This window comes from Mchenga conophoros, linkage group LG23 (assembly GCF_057382185.1).
Source record: "Mchenga conophoros isolate Kocher_MC1m ecotype Shallow Benthic linkage group LG23, M_conophoros_male_GT1.1, whole genome shotgun sequence".
NCBI classification, from domain to species: Eukaryota; Metazoa; Chordata; class Actinopteri; order Cichliformes; family Cichlidae; genus Mchenga; species Mchenga conophoros.
The window spans coordinates 29,554,193-29,576,284 of record NC_140547.1 but is presented as its reverse complement, the minus strand read 5'-3'; the positions used below and the strand labels follow the sequence as shown (position 1 = coordinate 29,576,284).

General features: G+C 41.3%; 1 protein-coding gene across 3 annotated transcripts in view; it reads right to left on the bottom strand.

The window, feature by feature from the left end:
- The window catches only part of LOC146547579 (FERM, ARHGEF and pleckstrin domain-containing protein 1-like), a 69,924-nt gene that overhangs the window by 10,308 nt on the left and 37,524 nt on the right, over nucleotides 1–22,092 (bottom strand). The window contains exons 5-16 of one of the 3 annotated variants that reach the window (XM_085266148.1): nucleotides 21,856–21,934; nucleotides 19,299–19,396; nucleotides 17,270–17,384; nucleotides 14,693–14,840; nucleotides 13,951–14,046; nucleotides 13,695–13,861; nucleotides 13,525–13,593; nucleotides 13,318–13,393; nucleotides 11,590–11,800; nucleotides 4,916–5,124; nucleotides 3,259–3,348; nucleotides 1,435–1,568 (exon numbers count right to left, since the gene is read on the bottom strand). In XM_085266148.1, coding sequence (XP_085122274.1) covers nucleotides 1,435–1,568; nucleotides 3,259–3,348; nucleotides 4,916–5,124; nucleotides 11,590–11,800; nucleotides 13,318–13,393; nucleotides 13,525–13,593; nucleotides 13,695–13,861; nucleotides 13,951–14,046; nucleotides 14,693–14,840; nucleotides 17,270–17,384; nucleotides 19,299–19,396; nucleotides 21,856–21,934 — 1,492 coding nt within the window. The remainder of the gene's footprint in view (nucleotides 1–1,434; nucleotides 1,569–3,258; nucleotides 3,349–4,915; nucleotides 5,125–11,589; nucleotides 11,801–13,317; nucleotides 13,394–13,524; nucleotides 13,594–13,694; nucleotides 13,862–13,950; nucleotides 14,047–14,692; nucleotides 14,841–17,269; nucleotides 17,385–19,298; nucleotides 19,397–21,855; nucleotides 21,935–22,092) is intronic. The other 2 variants (XM_085266151.1, XM_085266149.1) reach the window with 2 other exon arrangements.

The window sequence follows — 22,092 nt, the reverse complement described above, 5'->3', positions numbered from 1 at the left end:
GAGACGAACTACAGCAGAAGGGATTCATTTTTCCTGATCCTACATCAGCACCAAGATTAATCTGGTGTTAAAATGCTTCCCATTTTTTTGGACTTGTTTTGATTACATGAACTAATCCTGCTTAATTGCACTGTGGAAAATGTTCTACACATTTGAATTAACCCTTGTATGGTGTTCGGGTCTGTGAGACCCGTGTTCAGTTTTTTTCAAAAGAAAAATTAAACAATTAATTATTTTTTCACGTGTAAATGTGTTGTGTCTTTCCACTCACTCCACTTGATTATAACTGATTTATTTATAACATTTTATATAAAAGAAAAACGAGAAGCACATTAATTCATAAATGTGATCTAACAAAGGGAAAGGGAAAAAATTAACCATGTTTGCTGTTCATATGTCTTGTAATTGGGATGAAGTAAACATCTGTTGAGTAATTTAACATAAAATTGTTTGATAGTGTTAATTTGGAAAGCCAAAACTCTAGCGGGTCCACCAGACCCATGAACACTGGCTGAGTAACAAAAATACGAACACCACACAAGGGTTAAACATAAAAATAGGAAGGAATTAATTTGTGACCATTTTTAGTTTGTAACATTTTTCTATTTTTATTCTTTTTCCTCTGTTAAAAATGGGGCCTATTATTCTTTACCTTATATAATGTTGTATACATACTGTTGTTTAAATAAGGATTACTAAACCCTATGAGCCCAATGCTCTGTTTGAGACAGCCTTTTCCACTCTTGGATGTAGATGATATCATACAGAGCCAAGACTGAAGCTGTGTTCGCACCGGAGATGGTTCGCTTGTTTTGCATCATTTTGAAGCTGAAGGCCAGTTGCTTGATGACATTGCAGGCTCTGATTGCCTTTACGATAAGATTCATATGTCATTTTTAATAGTCTTCTTCACTCTGATTGGTAGTGGCTTCAGTCAGTCATGTAGAAGTTGACAAAGTTAGTTTCAGGTCTCGCCTGCTTCCCGTCACCAGCGGTTATTAAACATGTAGTCATCTGAAATAATAGAAACTCATTCACTTTCTGTGGTCACCACATCACTGCGAATCAGTTCCAGTGTGGATGCGCTGTCTGTGAGCACAGAAGCCCCACCCACCTCCTCTGTTCAGTCTAAGAGGGGCAGCCAATCATATGAAAGTAGGGGGAGAGGAGTTAAAACACCTTCTTTCAGTCAGAGCCAGCCCCAGGTTAAGATAAATACAGATTATTTTGAACCGTGGATCATGCAAAGCTACTTTTCCAGAGTAGGCTGAATAAAATTATAGAGCTGAAAATGAAAAAAACAAATACAACTTTAATTCAAGCCCTTTTTTAAACATAATAAACATACAGTAAAAATAAATAATTTTAAACCTCATCTGTAAATTTCTGAAAAACAAAAAAAACTTTTCTGAATGGAAACAGATGGACACTGACCACTGCGCCAGCCGCTGCTCTGTCTCTTTGAGGAATCCCTGATGAAACTTGTACACCGGATCATAGTTGGCAGAGATCAGGCTCTTAACAGAGTCTGGGAAAGCCTCGTCTTTCCCCACAGCGCTGTGGAAGGACTAGAAAATTGACAAACAATGTGGACATGTGGAAAAAGAAGAAAATGCAGATCACATTTTATCTTTTACTATATACATATATTTTTTAAATTGTATTTCCATATCGGATACTTCGGCACATAATGAGTGCCTTTTCTGCTCCTCACAAGTAAGTGAACAAAACATTCAGAAGGAATAAAAATAATGAGAATGTAACTCCTACTCATCCACAACTCCCCCAGATTACTGGCAGAGATTGGAAGGGACACATCCAGTATGAGGTCCCACACATTACTGGTAGGATCCAGGATGAGGGATTGGACATGATAACAGAAATCCATCAGACACACATAAATGTGCTCAGGGCCCCGTGTGAGCGCACCACGACCCCTGACACAGAGGTGTTATATTCCCCGCTGTAGTAAATCACACAGGATCTGAGAGCTCGAGCAGACAGGCGGCAGTCCAGCAGTTTCACAGACAGACTCGCCTGGAAAGAACACGAGTGACACGAGATTTAAAAAAGAAAAAAGAAGAGAAAACGATGGGTGGGTGTGGGATCCCAGGCATGAGCTGTACCAGCAAAGGAAAATGTTTAAGAGGTTTTAAAAAAGCACCCGCGCATGCCTTCTTTCCACATCAAAGAGGCTGGAAACTACTACTGTGAAGAAAAACAGCTGAGAAAGGAAAAAGTAGGAACAGAGGCGTTTTCCAATCCACAGCGAGGTCAGAGGTCACCGTCAGTGTCTCAGTATTAAGGAGACAGGTCTTTAGCAAGCAGGTGCTGAACCTGTGTTTCTGCATTGGTGGTCTTTACTCATCATAACCCCGCCTATCACATTTCCTTTTTTTTTCTTTTCTCGAAAGCAGTTGCGACAGACAGTAAAAGTGAGTCATATAAAAGCAAAGACTGAGTCTGACCCACATTAAGCTGCACTTTCATCCCAGACGCTGTTTTTATAAATGCAGAGTGGGGTTTTTTTCTGTCTTGACTTCAGCGGTTTTACTTGTAAACTAAAAGAGCCTGAAGCTAATTAGTCTGTCCAAGCTATGTAACAGCAAAAAGATACAAGTCTGCTCACTTACAAGGAAGAGAGTTGTAGCATATGCACTGCACTGAATGCATTTTCATCTCTGTCCTGCATGAGAAAAGTGCTCATAAACTTCAGCCTTCAGTCGGGGGCCAAACTAAAGGCACATAAAAGCCTTTTTCTGGGATGTGAATAAAAAAAGAGAAGACTGGAACTGTGTGCTGGAACTAATGTAATATTAATGTTGCATTACTGAGAACAAACACTGTGAGATTTGTGAGTTTGGTTCAGACTTGAGCCTTTACTTTCCCTTTGGGGCCTCTTTTTCTAATATATAGCTGTAAAAAACACCAACGCTTGCATCTCGAATTCAGCACGTTGTGCGGTGCAAACCAACCCTGACTCACTGTTCCAGCACATGAGCTTTTAAAAAGATTAATTTTGGTACACTGTCCCAAAATTAGACTTCTAAACCAACAGTTTTGACTCATTATTCCGGTATTATTCTAAAGAAACCAGCCTTGGCTCACGGTATGCTTTTGGACCCCACTGGCTCTTGGTCCTGCCACTTTCAGTCTAATCCAGATGGTATTGGCCTCACAGTGTGAAGGGAAGAGATAACAGATTGGACACAAGAGACTGGACAATACATGGAGACAAAGAGGCACCACTATCTTTACCTCTGTGATAACCTGCAGGTCACTGAGGTAGGTCCGCTCTGTGGTCAATAGTTCCTTGGCTATAAAGTAAGCCTTGTCTGTGGGAAACTTCTAGACAGAAACAAAAAGAAGCAAATCAATCTGTTTATATATATTTTTATCTCATCTTCTACAGAAAGAAGTCTGCACATTTTATGTTGCGAAAGACCAGCAGTTCAGTTCTTGTTATTAATTTGGATGAATTCCCCCAATTAATAATTTCTTTGTCTCACCAAATTACAGTAACGTGCAAAAGTCTTTAGCCAACCTTATTTCTTTGCATTTTGCTAGAAAAATTGGAAATAGCTGCATTGATTCATTTATTTGGCCCTTGAAGTTACTTTTTTGTTAGGGAGGATTTGTTTGTTGTTGAGTCCAATGTTAAAATAAGTTCTTTAAAAAGCCAAAAAAAATGCTGCTAGTGAAACATTTTTCACTAGCAGTCAAAAACTAATGTGCACACTTACGTCTGCATTTTTTTTTAATATAAACAAAATTATAGCGGAAGTGCTGCCACATGTCTGGTCAGAAAGAGAGAACCAATTTGTTTATTTGGTAGTTCAATGAAAGACTTCTGTTAGTTAAGAGTGAGAAAACAAATTTGCAGTTTTGTATTGTTATACAATATTTGTATTACTTGAACACTGAAGCGGCCCTCCAATGAGATGACAGTGCCAGCAGTGGCCCACAGCTCATTTAAGTTTGAGACCCCTGCTGTGGACACTCACAGCACACTAATGACCTCCTCCATACATACCGACAATGATTTGAATGAAAACTTTCACATTTGGATTTGTCACTCCTTCAGACCTGATGTCACTGTTTTTCATTCCAGTTCTTCTGTAATGTGGAATACCTCAGCACTCCTACCCCCACCCCTTTCTTTCCTTAAGATTGGCTTCTTGACAGCCAGTCTTTCACTGAGACCATTTCTGATGAGGTTTCAGTGAACAGTCGATGAATCGACCTTTGGGTCCAGATGCATCTCTCAGGTCCTGAGTCAGGTCTTTGCTTTAGTTTTCCTGCTTCTTAAGGACAAGACTTTCAGATATAGTTCATCTGCAACAAGGTCTTGTTTTGTTTTTTTCAGGTATGCCACTTCTTATTTTGTCCACTACTTGTCCAGTTTCTTCATATCTCCATGTGTATATGTGACAGGCTGTACCAACAAAACAAGTTCTTTGTTACTTCGTGTTTTTTTTCCTGTCTGTTTTGTGTAAACACAACACAGGGTCATAACTTGATTTGACCATATTAATGCTTCAGTGATTCATAGGTCAGTGTTAACAAACAAATCATTCCTATGAAAATGGTCAGGCGAAAGAACTGGATTGAAATGAGTGAAAAAGTCACCAAGACTTTTGAAAGGACTTAAGAAAGCCTGGGAAACTATTGCTCAAGCACACTTACAAAAATTACAAGAATCTCTGGCTGCTTGAATCAAAATATAAAGAAAAGAGGAGTGGCTAAAGGCTTTGCACATTTGTCTGAGTCACAGCATTGTTTTTTCCAAGTACTGAAAGACTTGGGTGTTCACAACTTCTTAGTCCAGACTAAATTCCTTTGAAGTCCTTCTGGGGGCCAATTCAGTGACTACAAGAAATTTCCCCATCCACCTTCTTACTCTCTGTATACCCACCTTCCTCCTCGCCTCGTCTTCCTCATCGTTGCGAACATATCCCGCTTCGGTAAGCAGCGGGCTGGTAAGTGGGGATAACGGCTGGATTTCAGCACTCTGTTCAGCACCCAGGACCCCAGTCCTTCCCATTCTCTGCCCATTCACAGAGCCGTTCCCATTAACTGCTACATGAGGACCTCCCAATGAAGACTTCTCTGAACCCGGACTTCCTGAGGGGCGAGAAGAAAAGAAGAATATAGAAAGGGGGGAGAAGCGGAGGTTAGGAATAGAACAAAGAGTAAGAGAAGATGACAAGAGAAGATAAGGGACAGTGTTAAATTTGATACAAAGAGAAATTCAGCTTCTACAATGAAATGCACTGCCAACTTGTATTTGTATTTCTTATCATTTAATAGAACTTTTAATCATGACAGAATTATTTATTCTGCCAGACACAGCAGTGAAGCAAAAGGTTTCCAGGCTCACTGCACTGTGCACCTAAAAACATATTTAACAAGAAGAAGAAGAATTGTTCAATAATATTGTCTCCAAATAACTCAATTAAACATAAAACAAGATGATTGGCAATGAATTTCAACACTGGATAATTCTACACAATCAGTTCTAAAGTATGGTCTAAATGAGCACCTCTCATTTAGATCATACTTTAGGACCAAATGCCACTTGACCAAATGCTACTGTCCACTGACTCTATTCTATTTGCATTCACTTATATGAATGTGAATATGATTAAAGCATAGCTAGAAGAGATGGAGAGAAGAAAAACACACTGTTAGTAAGGAGCCAACCATTAATAAAGGTTATATCAAGGCATTACATAGGCAAATTAAGGGGAAGAATGATGGTGTGCATAGTGGAGGGCTTTGAACATTTCTGCATATTTCATAGTTCATCAGCAAGCTATCTTTTGCTTCAATTTGCCTACATAAACACCAGAAGGACAGTACAAGACTGATCAGTGCCATTAAATTTACAACCATTTATGATTTAAAAAAAGATCACCTAAACTTTGAGATGCTGGAAGCAGTAAAAGTTAGCCACTTTAACTTTTTACTAAAAAGTTTTGATGATGCCTTAAATGGAGCTGTCGTATAACAGGCATATGCTCTGAGTAGTTTAAATCTGCTTCTGGCAGCCCTTTATGAAAATGATGGAAAGGGTAAAAAGATAAGTCTACTTCTCACTAATGTGAGAAACACTACAGATGTTAACTACATGGTAACTACATGGTACTAAGTCGTGACTGTATACTTGCCCAGGTGCAAAGTTTCCACAGAGTCCACTTCTATACACCAAACTGAATCATGGATAAAACCATGGCAACCAATGAGTGCAAGTCTGTGTGTGGGGGGGATGCTATAACAACACTGACAACCATACAGAAGACCACTAAGAAACTACCACAAAAAAACAAACTGAAGCTACAAAACAATAAACGGAGTGGAATCAAGTACAACACTGAAAAAGACAAACAGGCTACGCTACAGACTAACTACCACAACACAAAACACTGGTGGGATCCATGTGACGAGCAGGCGGAGGGTATATAGGTGGGTGTGTGAGGGGCACGGCAGTTCAGCACCTGTTTGTTCTAAAGAAATTCCCAAGTCCCTTTTCTTCTGACAAACGTCATCATTTTTTTGTTTATTGACACTAGTTCACATAATCAGTTACAGTGTTAAAAAGAGAGATTAAAGGGAAAATGGGGGAAGGGGGCCTCAGAGAAGTCACCAAAAAAAGATTCAGAAGGTGCTTAGTGATGAAAATTAAAAAAAAAAAAAAAAGGACAGGTGCGGAGGAATACAAAGTGTTACAGCAGAGACAGAAAAAACAGTGAGTCAATGCAGCTTTAGTCCATTCAAAATCAGCATGTTAATTTGTAAAGATGCTTATGCAGATCTTTGACTAGAATGGATGCATGTTCAGTATTTATAATTTCAAAGCATGCTACAGTCATTAAAATGAACAAATAAATAGAAAACATGCAAACCCCAACTGCCACCAAGGTCTCCACTTTAACTTTAAAAGAACAGCAAACAAGTGGTTTACACCTTTTAAACAAAATCATGTAAAAAGAAAAAGATTAAAGGATCAAGTGACGCAGCAGTACCCTTGTATACCATTTTAATAATCTAAATTTAAGAAACACTTTGAAAATATGGTTGCTTTCTTGCTCAGACTTAAATAAGAAGACTGACTATGAACTCAGCTTAAGTTAGCTTAGCTTAGTTAGCAACAAGTGAGAAAATCCCTACAAAACCGCAACCTGTCAAGTTATTTTCTAAACTTTACAGTTGCTAACAAGTGGACTTTGTCACTTTTAGACAGAGATATGGGGTATGTTTTTTGCTAAGCTAAGCTAACTTGCCACTGGCTGTAGCTTCATATTTTCAACATATATAAATCTTTAGCTTTCAGAAAGACATCAAATATTTCCAAAAGTTTCAAACTATTTCGTGATGCAACCTGATATCATCACAGTGTGTATATATATGTATATATAATCGCCAAAAAAAGCTACAAGGTAGTTTACCTTTCATTTTAAATTAATCAGTCAAATTAACCAAATTTGGCTGCAATTAATTCCATAAATAAACAAAATATCAATCAATCAGTCTTTTACTGCATCTACTTTATATTAAAACTACAAAAACAAGCTTCAGTGGAAGTGACTGGCTTCAAGTGCTACTTGTTGACAGGCAGCGAGACTAAAGACAAGCTGGACTCAACCCCAGTATTCCAGTGTATGCATGTGAATAACTTCTCACAATACTCTGACTTTCATACCTTAAAAAATAAAATGCCAATATCTCTCAAAGATATCTTTATTTTTGCACTTGCACTTGCATTATGCTTTAAGCTGAACGTTACTTGTGTCTGTCTACCTTCGCCCTCTCAGTCTCCGTTAAAAGAGCACTGGAGTTGAGTCAGCCTTGTTTTGTCCTCATGCTTGGTGAGGAAACCGCAATGGGTACGAATGGTTTCTAAATATTTAAAAACAAAACAGTGCAGTTGAGAAATCATGAGCAAGGAGCAACAACAACAACAACAATAACAACAACAAAAAAGGGCTATAAACTGCAGTAAGAAGTATCTGAGTCTAGAAGCCTGCAAAGCTATAGGGTTGTTGTTAGGATTGTGTTAAACTGCACCCTCACACATCTGGATCCAGTTTAAGCCCCACGACAGAAACACAGCGTGACACAGGGAGCAAAAACAGAGTTGAGTGACAGAGAGCAGCAACATCCTTCACCTGGTTAACATGCATTTACAGTACAGAAAGTGAAATGGTGAGAAAACAGTGCTGAAAGACTTTTTTTCAACCCCTTGAAATAACAACAAAAAAAAAGAAGCGAGAACATGCTTAAAAACAAACATTTACAAAGAGTGAATCATGAACATTTGATTCAGGTAGAGGCAGCAGGAAACAAAAGGTCATTCAACCTTGGAAGCTGATAGAATCTTGACGACATTCAGTCCAAATTAAGCCACCTTGTAACTTGAACCCCCGATATCAGCAAAACAGTTCAGCTTCCTGAAACTGAATCTACCAACAGTACTGTTTGTGTTTGCGTTTGTTGTGCTACAATTTAGGTGCAAAAAGACTGTAATATGCAAGAAGAACCAAACCAGAATGAGAATGAGCAAGCTAAGACACTGACTTAATACCATTTAATGCAATTTTTGCTTACTCAGTCCATCTGGATGACAGTGCTGAAACATGACATCTAAACAAAAGCTCCTTGTGTTGATCTTTAAAGTAATTTCAACTGATACTCAACAGGTTGGCTTATTTTTGTACTGATTTAGTTTATGGGACATTCAAACATTTCCTGCATGTCTCAAGAGAAGCCCACACTTTAATTCACTTCAGTTTGATCCAATTCAGCGTGCTGTAGTGGAGCAGCCAATGACAGAGATGGAGATGGGAAGCCTTCACCAGCAGAAAACAGCATCCAGAGAGGTGAAAGATAACAGGGTTACCTCTGTTTGTGGTTGCAGCGCATGCCTGGAGCCAAGCCGAGCAAAGCAGGACGAGGATGGCGGTCGGTGTGTTTGATTACCGCTGATTATGTGCATATAAACCGTGACAGAAAGAGAAAGCATAACCATAGAAAGAAATAAAGGCTGAAGAAATCCCCCTAAACCCATCACCAGCCAGCTGAAGTAGCATAAGTGTTGAAATGTAGAGACAAATGGAGCTTCAGCTAGAAAACACAGATATAAAAGATTAGGGTTTCCCTAAAATTGATGCAAAACTACTTCAATTGGTCTAAATACAAAAAGTCATGACCGCAAATATCCAGAATACCATGCAGATCACCCACGACAGACAGACAAATGAACTGAATGCATGAAAAATTGCTCAGAAGACAGGAACAACAGCAGTCGGCTATTTTCCTCCTCTGGCAGATCCCAGTAACTCACATAGAAAACACACTTTTCCCAAAGTGTAACACTCCAAGTACAATTCAATCTACTAACTAAATCAAATACACTGTACAGTTAAAGGGGATCAGACCAACTGTACAGAAGTCTCCCCTCCTAGCATCCTATCAAATCCATTTATGAACTTCAGCTATTACCTCAAAGTCCATCTATTGCACCAGACAGTCTGATTTAGAGAAAAAAGCTACACTATAACTACAAAATGGGTGTATAATGCCACAGAAAGGCAGAAAATCTGCTGAGCTTGACAGCTTTTAGAAAGTCCAATCAAGTATCACATTTACTACCAAAAAGAAAAAAACTCTTCACACACTTCTACACCTTAATGTCCCACAAATAAGAAAAAAATGTCTTAATTCTCAACAATGTGGCAAATGCTAACAAGTAAAGTGTGAAGTGAACAAGAATTTTTTGAAAACGTCAAGGTTTTCCTCGAACTTTCTATGAAACATTTCCTTCTGCACATTCAACTACAGTGAATATAAACGTTTCTGAGTTATGGCACGTTGTGAGGAAGCTTTTACCAAATGTATGCTCATTATTTTACCTTTCTTTTTATACAAAGAGCTGGCTGGCTCACAAAAGTGTCAGCTAGCAGCTTACTAAGAAATCTGCATACGTAATTTTAAAAAAGGAGTTTAGAAAAAACAGATGTTATTAAAGATTCAATTCGCCATTAGAAAACACACATCTTGCCCTATGTTTACGCTCCAGAAAATACGTTAGACCCTGTGCGTAAAGCGTGCTTGACTATAAAATGTGTAAAAGCACCGCAATCAACCATAGTGTTTTCCTTCTATTTCGGTGCTCGTCAGTGTAGCAGGAAGACAAAGCTGTCTCTAAGAAGAAAAAGACTACTTTAAACATCTGTTTATCTGTAACACACTAAATTAACACGTTGTTTTTTTCCTTTTGCCCACTCATGCTCGCTCAACAGCTAAAAACCCGACCGCCTATGTCTTCCTCATTAAAGCGGTAACACCCTTCCTCTTCCTCCACACCGTCGCCACCCTCCTCCAACTGCAAACTCCCGAAAGAGAACTTGGTGTGAGAGAGCGGGGATGTGCCGTTTGAGTTAACCGAAATCATGGAGCTGACGGCGGCCGGGTTGCCGTACATTAAGGGCTGGCTGTACGCACTGCTGCCCGTGTCTGACTCTGTGTCGCTGGTGTCTGTGCCGCTGCTAGTAGACCCGTCGATCATTTGGACCGGCTGGTTTAGAGTGTTGTATTTGTTATTAGACGGGCTGCTGCCGGGCTTTCCCTGACGCCCGAACATCCGCTGCACCGTATTGGACCGTGGCTGACCAGGAACCAGGAGGTTCCTGTCATTGCCGTTGGTCATCATCATTCTACGCTCCAGTGGGGCAGAGCCAGGAGTTTTGGCGTGCAGCCCAGAGCGATTGCGGTGGTTGATGGGTGTCGATGTCAGCTGGCTGAGAATGAATGGGTCAGTGTCAGAGCGGTTCCTCATGTTATTGTTGTTGTAGTACGGTTTAGCCAGATTTGGCGAAGTGCGGTTTGAGGCGATCGGGGAGTAGCTGCCATAGTGGTTTTGTGGATGGGATGATGGCGGGACCGTGGGAGTCTCCACAGGGAGCGCTCCAGGACGTTTACTGAAATAATGCCCGCCGTCATCCCACCGCGAAGCTGAACGTGGCTGACTGTGACCGTTTGTCATCTCTGAGTGACTGAGTGAGTTTGTGCGGTGATGGAAGCTGCTGATCACCGGGCTGGAGCACTGACTGCGTGTCCCGGTTCCTAATGGACGACCCAACACTGCACCTCGCTTGTCTCGCCCCTGAAAGATCTCATCTAACAGCGTGCTGTGGAGCGGGAGACGCCCATTTGTCAAAACGTCCTCATCTGTTAGCTCGTGACTCACATTAAACTTGTTACACACAGGAGACTGATTTACAGTGTTCCTGTTACCCTGCATGCTTTGCTGCTGCTTCCCCACCATACCCTGCTGCATCAGCCCTTGGTGATTGGTGTGATAGAACCCATTAACAGCCCCAAACAGCCTCCCAGCTTGCCCCCCATTTCGACCAGGACTACCCAAGTGCCTACTATAAGCACAAGGCTCATCCTCATTGCTGTCATTTGCATTGCTGTGACCCCGGGTAGCCCTGTTGTTCTTTGTCACATCACATTCACTGTCTATGTCGCTGCAGTCTATGTAAGGAATAGAAGAGCTGCTGCCTTTGTTTGCCCTGCAGGATGGACCTGGGTTGAGGAGCTGCTGGTCCAGTACTGATCCCGCAACGTGGTGGTTCTGTCGGGGCTGAGTCGGGTCTGAGCCAGGCGCTGCCGTTAGGCCATGAAGACCGTTGGTGGGGGGCGTGACCGCCTGTGGCTCCTCCGAACCATTAGGTACAGCCAGATGGCTCAATCTGTCTGAGTCAGGCTGGTCTGCTAACGGGATCGACGTGGCACTCTGCAAATAACAAGAGGGGAGAAAAGACAGAACATGGAGTGAAGATGGAATGAAAGGTTAAAAGGGGGGAATAATAAAGGATAAAACTGTTATTTATTTGGGCTCTATTACAGGGACAGCCTTAGAGCAAGCACTCAGTTACACATTTTCACTCCCTGGAACGGCATGGGTACACAAGCTTTGTAATCACAGCTCCAGATGTAAACAAAGATGCTGAGGAGTGATTTTTAAAAAAAGAAGAAGAAAAAAAAAGCTTGTTAATTATCGTGTGGTTGTGTTTCGGCGTTTTCTAATGCAGTTCCAAGTAAAGGTAAACATATTTCTCCCTCTGGTTTTCTACTGTACTTTCCCTCACACTATTTTGGTAGTTGACATTTCTGAGTCCATACATTTACGCTATGACTATTATTCTTTCTCACTGATTAATTCAAAACACTTGTGGGTTGAGTTAACCTGACATGTAGTTAGATTTCTCAGGAGGTGCCCATCAGGTTATGGCATAGACTGAAGGATAATTCAGACAAGACAAGCCTGAGCATGTCTAAGAGTGAGAGCCAATGTCAGCCCCCAATGTTGATTTAGTACCTAAATACGGAGCTACTTCAACAACCTCTCACAAAACACAGTACTTTGATATGCAAGAAAACTATTCCTGCTGAAAGTGTAAAAGAAACTCATATTGCTCATTGAGGCAAAGATAGCAGGATATGCTAGCAGCATGAAGTGTGAACGTAATGCCAACCAATAACTCCAAGCACCCATGGATTTTACGGTGGGGGTTATGTGTTGGAAAAGCAGGGCTTTAAGCAGCTGATTAAAAAGCTTGGCCAAAGATACAACATCCCAGGCAGAAAATAAAATATTTGTCAGTTTAATTATGTGACAGTATTGTGCAGTTCCTGAAGAGTTACAAGGTTTAGTTACTTTAGTTATTGTTAAACTAAAACGGTAAGCAGTTATTTTATACTTTTTATAACATACTGCTACTTTCTCATCAGTAACGACCAGCTCCTAACACAAACAGAACTCCAACACCAAGCAAGCTAAAGTTAGCCCGCTAGCTAAGCTTTGGGAAATAGCTTTGTTACCAGGTAAAGCAATGTTAGCCAACAGGAAGCATGTGGGTATTGTTCAGCTTGGTTTCCCAAAGAGTTTCTGATCTTACACTAAAGTAAAAATACCAGGACTGCCAAATTAAAAAACAAACAAAAAACAACCTAATTCAAGCATAGAATACACTACTTTGTCAAAGGCCAGAAATGGATATAAAAACGCAAACATGTTTTTCAAGTAATGCAACAAAGACTAACTGCCTCAACTATACGTGCCTAATTTTGACCTCCGATCTCAGACGAAACATCCTGGAGATATTGTGCATGCAATAGCACAATATAACAGTGCAGTGTAGTTTTGTATGCGCAGTTTTGGCTCATGCTTTTTTGCATAAACACTAACCTGCTAATGGTTGTGGGTGTCATTAATAATGGGTTTCTAGAAAAGTTTTAAGCTCGCATTACCTCTTTTGGCACATGTGATCTTGTGGAGGCAGACTGAGGGGATATGCTGCTGTTGGACAGGATCTTACTGTGCTTCCTGAAAAAAAAAAAAGCAGGGAAACAGATGAGATTATACCATATACGACTAATCAGCGACCGAGAAATTTGATTACATTTAACTTCAGTAGCTTGGCTCAGTCTTGGTAAAACGAAGGAGGAACACTACACCTTTCAAATGGAACTTTCTTGGGCTCGGAGTCTTTAACGTAATCAATGATTTGCTTCTGGGTTCGACCACTGCAGGTAGAGGACACGGAAAGAAGACCAGTTGATACGAAACCAAAATATTTTAAAAAGAGGAGTTCACTTTCAGTCTCTTTTTTCTTTCCTCTTCTTACCTGAACCGGAATGAGGATCCTCGGGTGAAGAGGATGGGCTTGGGTTTTGGTTTGGGCTCCTCAAAGAGTCTGAAGAAGGCATGGTACTCGACACAGATCTTCCAGAAAACCTTACAGCAGTCCCTGCTGGCCATGGCAAACTCCAGCGTGTCATGGTGGGCATTCTGCTGGGAGGATACAGCAACAAATATAAGCACAGAAAGCAGAAAGAGAAAAGGCGAGGCAAGAAAAGAAAGGAAACGTCGCATGAACTTACAGTGGGGTCGGCTCTAAGCTTGATTAGGAACCTTTTACGTTTGAAGCTGAGTTTACGGATCTTGGACCAGTTGAAAGAGTTAATTTTTGTGTTCCCCTGAATACAGAAAAATCAGAATCAGTTAAGACAGCACAAGCAAAATTGAAAACAAACCCAAAACTACCAGGCGGTACATTCCTTACCAGATGAGTTGGGTGGAGGCTTACCACAAAACGTCAGGAACCAATTAATCAATTTGTCATATCAGCCAAATTTTAAAAGATCTCAGCACTCTTTGAAGATGTGGCAAAAAAAAAAAAAATCAGGGCAGTGAAACAGCGCAGACTGGACTTAATTGGGGTCAGCCTGGTCAAAAGAGAGTGCATCCACTGTTCTATGGCATGTTTTGTGTGTTATGTTTGAGAGTGTCAGGTCAGAGCACCATTAAAAAAACTGCCTGAACTGCAGCCGAGCAGCAGCAACCACCATCTGTTAATTGCTGTGCCAAATATCTCGGTGTTGTCAGTGGAGAAAACCTTCCACCTTGAGTTGAGGATACTATGATACTAAGACTAAGACTCCCTTCCTTCTTTCTTCTATAAAATATCTAAAGCATTTACAACTCATACAAAACATATTTGTCAGCCTTGTTAATGTGTGTCGAAAAACCGTTGGTGTTCACCTAGAAAATATCAATTTTTAGCCAACTGCCCCACCCAAGCCCCAAAAACCTTTTATGGCCCCTACTTATTGAAGATTTTACCTGGAAAACCAGTACCCCACTGTTTGCTACAGCCAGGCTGAGTTTAGTACCCTCGCGGTCCTTCGCCGGGTGTAAGCGAACACCATACATCTCTAACCGCCGTGCGATTTCAAGCAGCTGATAGTCCGACTCTGCCGGCGTCTGCCCGCTGTGGAGAAGAGAGATGCATCAAACTATCAGCGATCAATCAGCAGCTCATTTAAGCCATTCGTCTTAGTTAGTGTTCAAGACTTGCTCTCAGTGTGTAAGAAAATCAATTCCTCTAACCAAGAGGTAATGAGTCACAGCTTAAACTGTGCATCTCAGGGGGTATACTGAGAATTTAAAAACATGGGTCAGCCTTAAAATACACTGCGGCACCCACAGCGGGGAGGAAGAAATCAGCCACAAAATCCACACAAAGTTTGTTTCCTCACAAAATCTGAAAATAGCTTCCTGTTTCCTGTATAAGCGGCTGAATTGGCCATTTCCTTCCTGTGTCGGCTAAGGGGAGGGTGAAGGATTGAAGGGAGGCAAGGCGGAGAGGAGGGTGAGGGGAGAACGGGTGTGCGGTGCACGGTGTGACGGTGACTGATGATCAACAAGTTTGTTTTTCAGCTCTTATTCAATTCAATTCAATTTTATTTATATAGCGCCAAATCACAACAAAAGTCGCCTCAAGGCGCTTCATACATTATTGGTGGTTAAGGGAGGGTTTTGCATGTCCAGAAAAGAATCTCATTTATTTATTTGCTGCCAGCAGCATGGAAATGAAATACATGATGTGTGTGTGTCTGTGTGTGTGGTCCCAGGGGCACAGTAGGAGTGCCAAGTGGTATGTTTGCAGATAGCCAGCTCTGCAGGGGAGAGATTTAGAAGTGTGTGAATGTGAGTGTGTGCTGGCTGTTGTGGTTAGAAGATAAACCTCTCTGCAGGAGGGAGACTTATGGGTGTGTGTTTGGGGGGTGTATATTTGAATAAACAGATAAATATCTTTGCATTGCAGACTGGAATTATGCGAGCTTGGTGTGTGTTTATATATGACAAACATATCTCTCCTGACACCTCTGAGCTTGCCACCTAGAAACTGATCTGTACCTCAGCTCAGTATTGTTTTCTAAGCAAGGATAATCTTGCTGTTTGCAGGTAAACAGTGCTGCTTTGGTACTGTTAGAATGACCTGATTGTTAATAACCTCTTGACATTCATGCTAACATACTGTGAAACTGGTGGAGTTTATGTTTGTGATTACTAAAGGCTTCCTCCCCCCATGAATCATGTATACACAGAACTGTGTTCACTTAATCCACCAAAGCTGATCAGATTTTAAATCCTTTATATTAATTTCAGAAAATGCAGCTATGTTGGAAGTCAATCATGATCCGGTGGGAAAGGGAAACGTGAAGAGAGGAAGAAACATTAAGGATCATGATAACCATTATTTGCCAGAATTTTGTAACTCAAGTAGTTTGATCTTCTAGTAAAATAATTGATTCATAAGGAGACTTGATTGTTTTTTAGATGACCTAAAGGCAAACCTGAAAATTAACCGGCTCAGAAACAGGTTATGTTCCAGATAAGAGCTCATCAGGCATGACATCACTGCCTACTCACTAATCAATTCTCTGGAAAACAGCATCACTTCCTGGAAAATCTCTCAGAGCTGTGAAAGGACAGTAGGAGGGTCTAAGGTTTTTCCATGTGTTTGTGTTTTCCTGATGCAACTTTATTTAATTTCAACTTACAATAATTTTAGGGTCTAATACTAATAGTGTGTTAATATCCGATCCTGAAACAGGCCATGTATTTGTAGTAATAGACACTATATCAAATTAGCGTGCAGTCTATACACATATGGTTGAATTTGCTTTTTAAAATTGTATTTAACTTAGGTTGCTCTCAGACGCATGCTTGCAATTTGTCAAATGCTGCCAATGCACTTTAATGTGACCGGCTTAAATGACGAACCCCTGTGTTATCTGCTTATCCATCTGATAACCACTTCTGTGTGACTGCTTAACCTGATTGCTGATAAGTGAAGATGTATTACAGGAAGATACCCTGGGGATGCTGAACTTGCAGGGCCCCGTCTGAGCCTCATGCGCTCTCTCCTGACTTAGATACTACTCCTAATAGTCTACTCCAATCAGCAATCGGGTTACTCTTTAGTTGTTTTAACCCATATTTCCTTGTTTTTGATGGTAACAGCAGGTGTTCTGCCTGCTTTCATTTTATTGATAATAACTGTTTTGTTTTGTTTTTTCTTCTTAGTCTCCTTATTTAACTTGGGCACTTTTATTGTTACTGCCCCACATCTCAGGCCGGCAAAGTATAGAGTAAGAGAGCATGAAGGCTATGAAGTTAGTAAGACATGGTAGAGTAGCCGGGTGTGTACACGACTTCCACATGGGAGAGTGGGGTTTGAATCCCATTCAAGTTACTGGGAGGGGCTGAAAACCTACATTGGTTGCCATTTTTTTGACACTGTGCAGATTAAACCCATGCTGATTCCCACAAAGCATAGAGAAAACCCTGAATTCACTGGAACCCACATCTAATAAGCAATCCATGTGTGGACGTGCACACGAGATAACTCACACATGCTCGCGGTGGCAGTCTATGATCTCGTCTCTAATGGCGTCTTGGTCGGGCAGATACTTATTGTGAAGGAGGTGCTGCCAGCTCTGGGTCTCATCGAAGTCTCCGATCTCAGCTGGTGGAGGGAAAAGAAAATGGATATTTATTTAAAGTGAGGACGAGGAAGGTTAGGAGCTGATTAAAATAAAGATGCAGAGTGTTGAGGAAAAAAAAAGAGTTAAAAGGCCTTTTCCTCATCCACAAACCAACCTTGGCAACTCTGTTGTAGATGAAGTGTGCTGATGCATGCGTCCCCATCTGTTTTATACCAGCAGCACCCCCATATACTGTACTGCCTGCAGGTGCACATACGGGCTGAGCACTGACAGTTGCTATGACAACTGAGCAATATCCTTCAGTATACAGCGCTGTACCTTAGCAGCATCTGAAAGACGGAGTCAAGATCCTATATCCTCCATTTACAGAGCTGAGGTACAATGGTCGTTGTGACGAATCGCGACCATAAAGTCTGCATCCTGTAGACGACCACATGCTCACACTTCATTCAACTATAACGCTTACAATTATAAATGAGAGGTGATTGAGATTGTAATGCTATGGTGGTTCCCGTTGGTATTACTGTAAGTGTTGAAGGAGGCTGTTTTGTATTTATGTTCGTTGTCATTTACTTGGTATAAAACACAGTAAGTGGTGCTGAAATTACCCCCACAGGGAATCTCTGTAATGAATCTGTTGATTTACAGTCAGTCATCTACATAAGCAAAGCATTTACATTATAATAGAACCTTCACAGAGGCCAAAGATCTTTTCAGACAAGGAAATTTTAGTAACTATTAAAAGCTATCTGCATATGAATATGCAGTATCTGCAGGCAACTGACCCCTCAGATTTAAGCAAGCAAGAGGGGCCATATCTGGTGAAATGCAGTCAGCTACTGTCTGATGATGAGCAGACTGTCAATGTGTACTCATTGACAGATGACAGCGAAAGCCCCAAAATATCAGCAGTTGTCCTGGAGGCACCAAAGGATAGCTGATGACTTCAGAGACGGTGAAGAATCCAACACCTCTCAACATGAAAGGCATTTACTGGGTGGCACAATGGCCTTTAGCCTGGCATCTGTCATGTGATGAACGAAAGGAAGCTGTGAGTAACAAGAGTGCTCTTTCCTGCCTTGAAAGGCTTCATCACTTCCACCCACTTTGCTGCTAAAGCGTTAATGAATAACCCAAGTAACCATCCATCGATTCGCTTCCACTTATCCTTTTCAGGGTCGCGGGGGGCACTGGAGCCTATCCCAGCTGTCATAGGGCGAGAGGCAGGGTACACCCTGGACAGGTCGCCAGTCTGTCGCAGGGCCAACACACAGGGACAGACAACCATTCGCACTCACATTCATACCTAGTGACAATTTGTATTATCCAATTAACCTATCCCCACAAGCTGCATGTCTTTGGACAGTGGGAGGAAGCCGGAGTAACCGGAGGGAACCCACGCAAACACAGGGAGAACATGCAAACTCCACACAGAAAGACCCCGGCCTGATGGTGGAATTGAACTCAGGACCTTCTTGCTGTGCAGCAACAGTGCTAACCACCGTGCCACCGTGCCGCCAAGTAACCAGTGTGCAGATTTCTGCCTTTTTATTCGGTCCGACAGCTCTCAGACATCAAATTACGTTCAGGCTCAAGTTTAATTTATTCCCGTTTAATTTGCATACATGCTTTTTGCAAAGCATGGATTTTAATTTCTTCTTCCCCCCCCCCCCCTACACTGATGCAAATTAAAAATTAAAGTTATACGAATCAATACAGTTGCTGTGATTATTAATGATTACCCTGAACTGTGAAGGCAAAAAGGAACCTCAACAACCTCTGCATATTTTAATTAATTGTTTTCCAGTCATCGACTGCTGTTATGATTTGATGACATTCACAGCATGTCAAAATCATCTAAAAAGGGACTCGTTTGTGTGCTTCAGCGCCTTCCAAACATCAGATTCTTGAATACTTTTCGTGTTAAAACTCACACTGAATAATGTGGGAGACCATGAGAGCGGCGCTCGTGTCGTTGCAGATCAGACGACCACAGGCCAGGTCGCGTTTAATCTGTAGAGCAAACAGATACCTGGAGGAAAAATAAACAAACAAACAAAAAAATAGAAAGATTGTGGGGATGGAGGAAAAGGAAGATGAAAAACAGAAGTTTGGGGAAAGGTTACAGGGGTTAATGCACACTCCATAAACGCAGCAACTTACAATGTTAGAGCCAATCTCATAACCATTAAAGTGATGGCATTTAGAGAGAAACCCTGTGTATGCCCGCTGCTTTGCATCTACTGCCTTTAAACTGACCCTAATTGCGGGTTTTGTTAATCATTATACAGGCGGCTACTTACGCCATGATGAGGGCTTAATGAGAGTCACAGGCACAAGCATGTGCACCCGTGTATGCACATGCTGCCGGGCTGTGATGTCACATTTTAATTAAGAAAGCCCAACAACGACAGTGGGAGGCTTAATAAAAGGAAAAAAGCCTGTAGGCAACATCACCCTGTAGGAGCACGCCAGAATTCAATGTAAACGGCATCACCGGAAAAAGTATTCAAGGTCCGCATGTTCATCTCCCACAACCTTTAAACCTGATTCGCTGCCTTTCTATTCACTGTATGTGGGCAAACAGTTGACTGCATTCAGAGTGAATCCATGTGAGAGTGTGATCAATGATCTGAGGCACCTTTTAATGTAAAATCCAATTCAACTGTTTTGCTGCGTGATTACCTCGCTAGCAAAGTTAATGAGGCTTTCAGTGCAGAATGTTATTACACAAGAAAGCTGCACTTATTTAGACTGAAAAACATCAGGTCAATCCAGCGGCCTTGACCATACTGGAGTAGCACTGTTATTGGGAGCAGATCCCATTTCTGATTTCAATTCAATTTTATTCTCACCCCCTGAAAAGAGAAGGTACATAAGGTACAGCCCTCTGTATCTTTAGCACCATTATTACATCCATACAATATTGATTGTAAATAAGGTTAGCACGTTGTTAAAACAGGCCATACAAAAGGCGTCATACGTTTTACTAGTACCTACCATCACGAGCAGATCACTTGTGATGGTAGGTACTAGTAACTACTGGATAAGTAAAAACTTTATACTACCCACAATCTTTCCATGGATTGTCTTCAAACTTCACAAGAATACACAAGGCTTCAGGGGTCATGATGACCAAGGTTGACTAAGCATTAGACCTTGACCTTTTTGTTAGCACCCAAGGTCAAAGCTTTTGTTGTTGTTGATATGCTCTCTCGAGTGCTCTGGTTTATACAGCACCAAAAACATAAATGTCACACAACCGGTTGGGGGTGAAGATTCAGTAATCAGCAGCTAATAGGAGGTTAACAGCTTGATATACACATAAGGAAGCCTTTCTTCCATCTGTGCTTACATTACTCATCAAAGGAAACACTGACAGCGGCAACACTGTGGGAGCCAAACAAAAGGGGAAAAGAAACAACTATGTGTCTACTTCATGTTCGTCCACTGACACAATCAGAGATGATATGAGGTCAGTGGAATAATCTCTCCTACTTTTATCTACAGTGAGCTGGAGACAGGAATCAATAGTAAGATGTAGGATTTCACTACAGTGGGTATAACTATAACTTTATTTCTACAGGTAACTTTAGTGCTTCCTGATTTGCCATCATCTCAAATTAACCCGCTCAGGCTCAAATTAAACTTTTTGTTGCTAATGCACAACCAAGTCCTGCAGTGGTACTTCTGAGTAAAAAAACCTCATAAAATATGTATGTGGGGTAATCAGGTTGTTAGTTTTTAACTGTTGCAAATCGGCAACGCCTGCCTCGAGAGGGTTGAGCCCAGCTGGGTGGCTGTAGGAGTGTCAGCACCATGGGAAAAATGTGGAAGGTCAGATAATTGTCCTATTTATGTTTTAGCCAAGTGACCGAGAATTTCTGCGTGTGTCCTAAATCAGCTCCGACAAACAGAAACAGTCCAGAAGGGTCCCGCTAGGCTCCGTCACACTAAACTAAACAAGAAGGTGGACTTGATGGTCTGCAGATAACGCTACACTTTTTAAGCAAAGGACAGAGGGAATAGGTGGGAATCAGGACCAAAAAAAAGAGATTGGTTTTCCAGATAAAATGGATCTTCCAGGGTTAAACTATGATTAAAAGGCCAGAAGTGGTCAGACCATTCATCTTCTTTGACTTCCTTTCAGCTGGCTTGGAATACCAGAAGGTTTATTGAGCCTTGTTCCCAGATGACAAAAATATGTTTGGGTCCAGAAAAGACAAAACGGCTTATTTGATGTCAGGCATATAAATGTGTTATAAATGCTAAGGGTCTGACCAAAAACAACAACAGGCAGACAACAAGAAATATACAAGACTTCTGCCTCATGTTTGGATGCAGCTGTAAATCATAAATTGTCCTTAAAAATTCCTGGTGAAGGACTGAAATCACGCTGACCAGACAGGAAACCAAATGCTGAACAGCATGTCTTTTAATTTGGGAGCTTCTTCTTCAGATAGGTGTGGTTTCTGTGCGTGGAAGACCTACCGAGTCAGCTCCTCCAAGAGCTGCGTGTGGTCAGGAGGGAAGAACTTCACCACAAAACGAAGGATGGTGTTTTTAGGCCCTGGAGGAGGGAAATAACGGGATGTGGTTAGGAAGAACGAGACAGAGTGGAGAGATGCAGAAAGGCTGCAGAGGAAATATCCGTTTACTACTATTAGTGGGAGTGTCTAATGTCTGAGTTAAGAAGAGTTTGGATTTGTGTTTTAGTTTGAAGCACAG